A 6,611-nucleotide genomic window follows, 5' to 3' on the forward strand; every position below is an offset into this window, starting at 1 on the left:
AGTTTATAGTATTTTAAAGAACTATTATCAATATGTTAACACAAACCACAAAAATAAGAAAAACCAGTAATCTGTGCAGACAAAATGTAAGGTAATTTTGTAAAACTCGTAAGACTAAGCCTCAAGATTTAGACTTTTTTTTTCCACATAAATTAAAAGTTTTTAAGGATTTGCAAAGCAATAAACTGGAATAAAAATACTTATGGATGGAACAATGGTACAGACCTAAAAAAGAGAATTTCTGGATAAAGTTTAGCGAGAAAACAAGCCAGATGGGAAAAATTTAAGCGAAACATCAGGCCGCACTGTTTGATACATCAAATGGCTACTTTTTAACTGATGCAGCAAAGCTCAGTCTGAATATCCAGATGTTTGATTTCTTAATTAAGTCTCCACGGTAGTTAATCACTATGCTTTTTTTCCTATCTGACAACAGCAGGTAAAAAGGGGAGGATGACCCTAAGATATATCAGAGACAGGTTGCAGTTGTTCTTCATGGTTTGTGTCTAAAACGCACCAGGAGCCTAAAAACATGTTCATAAAATTCACATAAGAGAACATATATGTGTATGGACCAATAACTTCTTGTCAGCTTTGTTAGAGTATGTGCAGTAAGACGGAACTCTGTTATCAAAATTTAAGAACTGCTTTAGTCCAGTATAAGATGCCCTCTAGTGGAAGAGAGCAGTATTGCAGAGGAAATTGGTAAATCACAATGCTTCTTTAAATCAAGTTCGTTTTTTAGAGGTTTTTAAACATGAGTTTGTATTTCTGTTTGAGTAGAAGTTTTTTATTTTTTCAGTGTTTTTTTTTGTTTTTTTTTTTGCATTTATGTTTGTGATTAATTTGTTTCTTCGCCATCTTTTTGTTTTGTTTTAAATTTCCCATAACAAACTTGATGAGAATTTCAGGATAAGTTGCATTAATGAAACGACATAAATGTCAGCATTTGCCGCATGAGGATTAAGTTGTCAATATTTGTTGAACAAAACAGTTGTTAGAAAGGATAGAACTGGCACACTTAATTGATTTGCATGCGTTTTCCTGACAGTCCAGATTAACAAGCAATAAGACTTTATTAGCGACATGAACAGAGTGCGCACACACATTTCACACATTTGAGAGGCATCAATTAAATTCACATATGGTCAGAGTAATTATCGTTACAGATAACTGAAATTAAAGGGGAGATATCGATGTGCGACTTGCCTGGGAGAAAACAAGGGAATGGCAGGAATTTTAAGGCCATGGAAGGCTAGTAGCACCGACTACATAAGAAAACAACAACAGCTGTTTTGCTTGTGGCTAAAAAGACGAGTGAACAACAACATCATTTGCTGAGAAAATGAACTTGGAGATAAGAATGCACTGACTCAAAAGAAGTGGGATGCTTTGAGATTGTAAGCAGGATCTCTGCAGGATGGAGAGTACATTTTAAGTTTGACTCGTTCTTTCTGATCTATGATGTGATATGTTATAGCGTTTGACCAGTTCAGTCAGTTCCTATTATTAAAATATTTAAATGTAATGTACCTTTAAATGTAAGTATTAACAACCCTTGAACTTTTTCACATTTTGTAATAATGTACAAAATGTACATTATTGCAATAATGTATTTCCAGCATGATTTGGCCATCACCATATTTACCAAGTGTATTCAGGATGGTGTGCAGAATTCTTTGGTCTTCATGATGCTGTTTGTTCACTGATCAATCTCTGAGGCCTTTTTAAAAAAGTTGGAATTATACTGATTATACACAGTTGGACTCAAATTTACTAATTTGGAGATGTTATGTAGTGGCATCAGAGAATGGACAAAGTAAAATAAATATTTTTTTTCCTGTCCTAAAATTCTGAAATCTATATCTTTCACTCTATAAATGCACTTCTGTGACTTGGTCTGCTACTTTAGATCTTAATTAAATAAAATAACTCAGCATAATGTGAAAAACTAATGCATGAACACTTTTTCCAATACAGAAAAACCTTGAAGTGATACTTTCAGTCGTTGATAGATCAATGCAATTAAGGCAGAACAAGCCTCTTTATTGTACTTGGCCTTAAACATGGCTTTGAACAGCTAGAGTGTCAAATTTTACACATCCAGTTAAAATCCAACACGAAGCTCTTTCTTGCCAGAGAATGTGCGAGCACTCCTGTGACTGCTCTGCCCTTGACTTCTATCCATTCATTCAAGCATGCTGAATGGTTTAGTTAATTAAGCTTAATCTAGCCCCAGAGATGTGGCTGCTGTTACAGAGACCCAGTGAGCTGTCCCTGAGCACTCCTCTCCGGACCCCCGCCCCCAGACGATGAGCCATCGGGGCCAAGTTGAGTGTACTGACAGGACTCCAGAGAAATGCATTGTAGGAGATCATTTTCCCAGAGAAAGGCTAAAGAAAATTATATTTCTAGATAGTGTACATAGAAATATTGCTCTGTCATAGACTTTCTGACAAGACACAAGTTCATTTTCCCATGTAGAATTACAACTAGTAACTTTGTACAAATGTTGTAAAACAGAGGCCCCAACAGATGATAAAATGGTAAAAAAAAGATTGCTTCCAACTCTCAATCAGAAATAGAGTTGCACAGAGTAGTCTACAATTTGTCAAAAGGTAGATTTTAAAGACTTTTTATTAGTAACATTATTATTGTGGCTGTCAAGAGTACAGAACAAGGTTTTTGTGATGGTACTGAGACCATTATGGTAATGTGATATATTTTAAACAGTTAAAATAAGAAACAAACAAATCTGTTGGTGGGAAATGTTAAACAATAAAATCCTGCAATAATCAATTTTCATAAAGGTGGACAACCTTTAATTAATACTTGGCAATGGCACCTTAAAACCACTTTTCAGCATTTAGTCTTCCTGAGTTTACACCAAATCTGATTCACCTTTAGCTACGGTACAAAGGTATCAGGACAAAAGTGCAAAATGTTCCACTGTGTTATTATTATTATTATTATTACTGCGAAATACAATACACACAATAAATTTGTCAATAACTCTAAACAATGCGTGACAACAAGAGCAGCAGAGGCAAAACGAAGACATTTCTCAGAAATCATTGAAAAAACATTTCAGAAACTGGGTGGAGGAGGTTGCTAAGGACTTAACAGCAATATTAAAATAATTTTAAGAATGTCCAATGACTGTTTACCATAATGGCAGAAATTCACTGTGTTCTCTTTGTCTAATTAAACTAAGGAGTCGGATTGACAGAAGTTGAAAGACAAGTCTCAGATTTGGCTGTCATGGTCATTGATCAGAATTAAGGTTGCAATTCTTAAATCTAACTTCATTGGGCATCAACCAAAAGATTTCTATGCACACAGTGAAATATGGCAGCATCGTGCTTTAGAGTACAATTTCTATGCATTGCACAACATCAGGATGTGTGTCTCATAATACAACTCTGAGATGATTAATCAAAAGTCGTGTAATTTAACACTATGAAAAGAAATTATGATCACAGGCCATTACTACGGTAGAAGTCTATTTCATTCCTTTTTGTTGCCCCCTTGTGGGTTAATTTATTCACCACAGTATTCAAGAAATGACTAAAATATTCACCAAGAGGAAGTGAAGAATAGTTTAATTTGTTCATCATGTTAGAAAACGTTTCTTTTGCAATATAAAACTTTCCTCTTGTATCTTCCTTCTTCTTATAAAAAGCTCTTGCAAAACTTTCACAATTGGATTACTTAATTTGTGTATTCTGCTTCCCTCATTGTTAGCTTACGTATTTACAAAAAAAATAACATTTTAAAAAAAGGAATAGCCTACTGTGTGTAATAAATAATGTGTCTGACAGCTTAATAAAATAGGCACAATAAAACAAATTTAAGACCCAAATTATTGAAAGTGAAAAACTTGATTTTTACTCCATATTTTGTTCAAACAAATCAATTAAATTTAGTTTTTTTCTGTTTATTATACATCATAGCAAGCTTCTTAAAAAGCAAAGCTATTTGATTTATTTGACCTTTTTGGTGGTAGGAACTGCCAGAAAAAAAGTTTCATAGATTTACGCTTTAGTTTTTATTAATTAACAAATGCTTTTTTTTTTCAAGCAAAAATGTTTTATTTACTCATAAGCACACAAAAAATCAAACGGGCTAAACAAACAGATAAGCTCGAGCACTAATAGCAAAATTTAACATGACTCAGTACATAGTTAAACAGCAGTTTCAAATGTTTGAAAATGCAACATAAAAAAGTGTAAAAATGCAAAACAATTATTTTAAAATGATTGTTCCTCAGTAATAGAGTTGTGCTTGGTATTGCCCTAACAGCATTGCATTTACAGTATGTAGTCCTGATCACTTATGAAACACAAATCAAAAAGCAAATAAAAAGAATAAATAAATAAATTTTGTTATTTTAAAAAAAACAAACTTCGGATCCATAGAACCAACATGCAAAAAAGATTTGGTGCCAAAAAGATATATATTTTAAAAATGATTGAAACGTTACTCTTCAACATGGTGAGTCAATAAAATCAGTGTGGAAAAATAGCCAGACTTTTAAGATTCCATATCTGTGTATTAGTATTTCTGGCTTTCAGATGCACCATATAAATATAATTTGTGTAAACTTGTGCACATATAAATTTAAAAAAGAGAGTTCCTCTGGTGTGAGCTGGTGTTTGGTTGTTACCAATTATCTGCTGTGCAACTTAAGCAGGACACGTGTTTTGCGAGCTGGACTGGCATTCTCAACATAAGACATGTTCTGGTCAGTTGGCTCTTTCTCTGTTAATACCAACTATCTGGCGTAAAAGACAAAACAGGTGACTTCGAAACTTTTGTGTGAGCATACAAAGCAGAGGATTCATACAGCAGTGGGAGAAGGCAAGCATTCGACAGATATTGTAGACAATATCTAACCGCTGCAGTTCTTCACAGTCTTTGGGTGTGTACAAATCCTTAATGAGAAGTACAATATTGTAGGGTCCCCAGCAGATGATGTAGACTGCAACAATGCAAAAAACTATACTTAGAGCTTTGTGCCTTGTTCTGCTTGCTGTCTGTAAAATAGCATATATAATGGCACAATTGCAGAAAATAATAATGGCAATTGGGACGAAAAAAAGCAGAGAAACTTGGAAATAATATCCAAGTTCATCAGAAAAAGCAACTTCACAGTAGTAATCATCAGAAAGCTCCATTTTGAAAGCATCATACACAGATGTACCAATACTGATCACCCAGACAACCACACAGGCACCGATGGCATACTGTTTCTTCTTCTGATTGTTGTTTGGCCAGTTGTTCAGCACCACAGTACAAAAACGATCCACAGTCATTGCTGTTAGCACAAAGATGCTGCTGTACAGACCAGTGAAGTGCACCCAAATGATGAATTTGCACATAAAATCCCCAAAGATCCAATGATGAAGGTGGTAGACAGCCCAGAAGGGGACTGAGGCAGCAAAGATCAAATCAGAACAAGCGAGGTTTATGATGAAGATTTTTGTGACAAGATAGAGTTTTTCAAAAGTAAACAGAATACGTAAGAGGAGGACATTGCCGATGACGCCGACGATGAAGATTATGATGAACACGGCTCCAGTAATGGTTGAAAAGTCCAAAAATTGACAAGCAAATGGGAGGCTGTCCTCATCTTCATCTGTGCTGTTGTAGTCGTAGTCCATTGCTGAATATCTAGGGAATATGAGCACAGAATATGGCTTGTTAATTTATAATAAAAACAAAGCATATTATCTCATCATACACTTTTGTTTTTTACAGCATCTTCTGTTAAATCTTACTGAAAAAGAACACAATTCTTCATCAAATACAAAAGAGTGTTAAACAACTTACCCCAGACAGCAGACACTTCCAGATTTTGCTTTGAACTGCACTTCAAAGGAAAAGCAAAAATAAGAAGTCGAACTTCTCTCTTTCTGTTTCAGATTAGGTCAGATGTTACTGCTGATCCATTCTGACCCCTTATGGTTTTTCAGAACAAAAATAAATGGTAAAAGATCTCACTTTTTCTGTTTGAAAATATATATTTTTCACCCTGGAGTCATGTTTCTCTCATACAACTTGTTATAAAATCCTAATTAATAGGTATTTAAAGATTGCTTTGATCACATTCTTTTTTACTTGTAGTTAACTTCTCATGTTTTAACCCTCAGATTTACCTCTATTAAGATGCTTAAACATACCAAATGAAAATAAGGATGGCACAAGTTAAACTAAAACAAATTATAAATCTAACACATTTCGTGCAACTAATCATTGACCAATCAATCATCTCCCCTTTTATCTATCCGTTGTAATAATCAGTGTCATATTAAATGACTTTTGAATCTCAATGACTCAACAATTCAACCAATCAACAGATAAAGTTTTATTTGCACAACACTTTGCAACAGTCTGGTAATTAAAATCAGTTAAGTCTCATCTCGTTTGAGTAAAATTAATCTCATCTAATTCATTATTTGAACTTTTTGTATTAGTTTTTTTCCAATTGCAGACTTACAAGACAAAGGAGCTTTCTTTTATTTTTACAGAAAAGTTTTCAGAAAGTAAATATAGAAAAGCTACTGTACTGTACTATGTTTAAAGAAGGAAGAAATATTGCTTCTTATAAT

The 6,611-nt window shown here is 33.9% G+C and overlaps 1 protein-coding gene across 1 annotated transcript; it reads right to left on the reverse strand.

Moving 5' to 3' along the window:
• Positions 1 to 4,258: 4,258 nt before the first annotated feature.
• On the reverse strand, positions 4,259 to 5,973 carry LOC114146004 (chemokine XC receptor 1-like). Its single transcript, XM_028019729.1, has 2 exons — positions 5,833 to 5,973; positions 4,259 to 5,673 (listed from the first exon to the last, which is right to left on the reverse strand). Exon 2 carries the CDS (start codon positions 5,661 to 5,663, stop codon positions 4,746 to 4,748), a length of 918 nt encoding a protein of 305 aa, XP_027875530.1. The 5' UTR covers positions 5,664 to 5,673; positions 5,833 to 5,973; the 3' UTR covers positions 4,259 to 4,745.
• Positions 5,974 to 6,611: the final 638 nt, after the last annotated feature.

This window comes from Xiphophorus couchianus, chromosome 6 (genome assembly GCF_001444195.1).
Source record: "Xiphophorus couchianus chromosome 6, X_couchianus-1.0, whole genome shotgun sequence".
Lineage (NCBI taxonomy): Eukaryota > Metazoa > Chordata > Actinopteri > Cyprinodontiformes > Poeciliidae > Xiphophorus > Xiphophorus couchianus.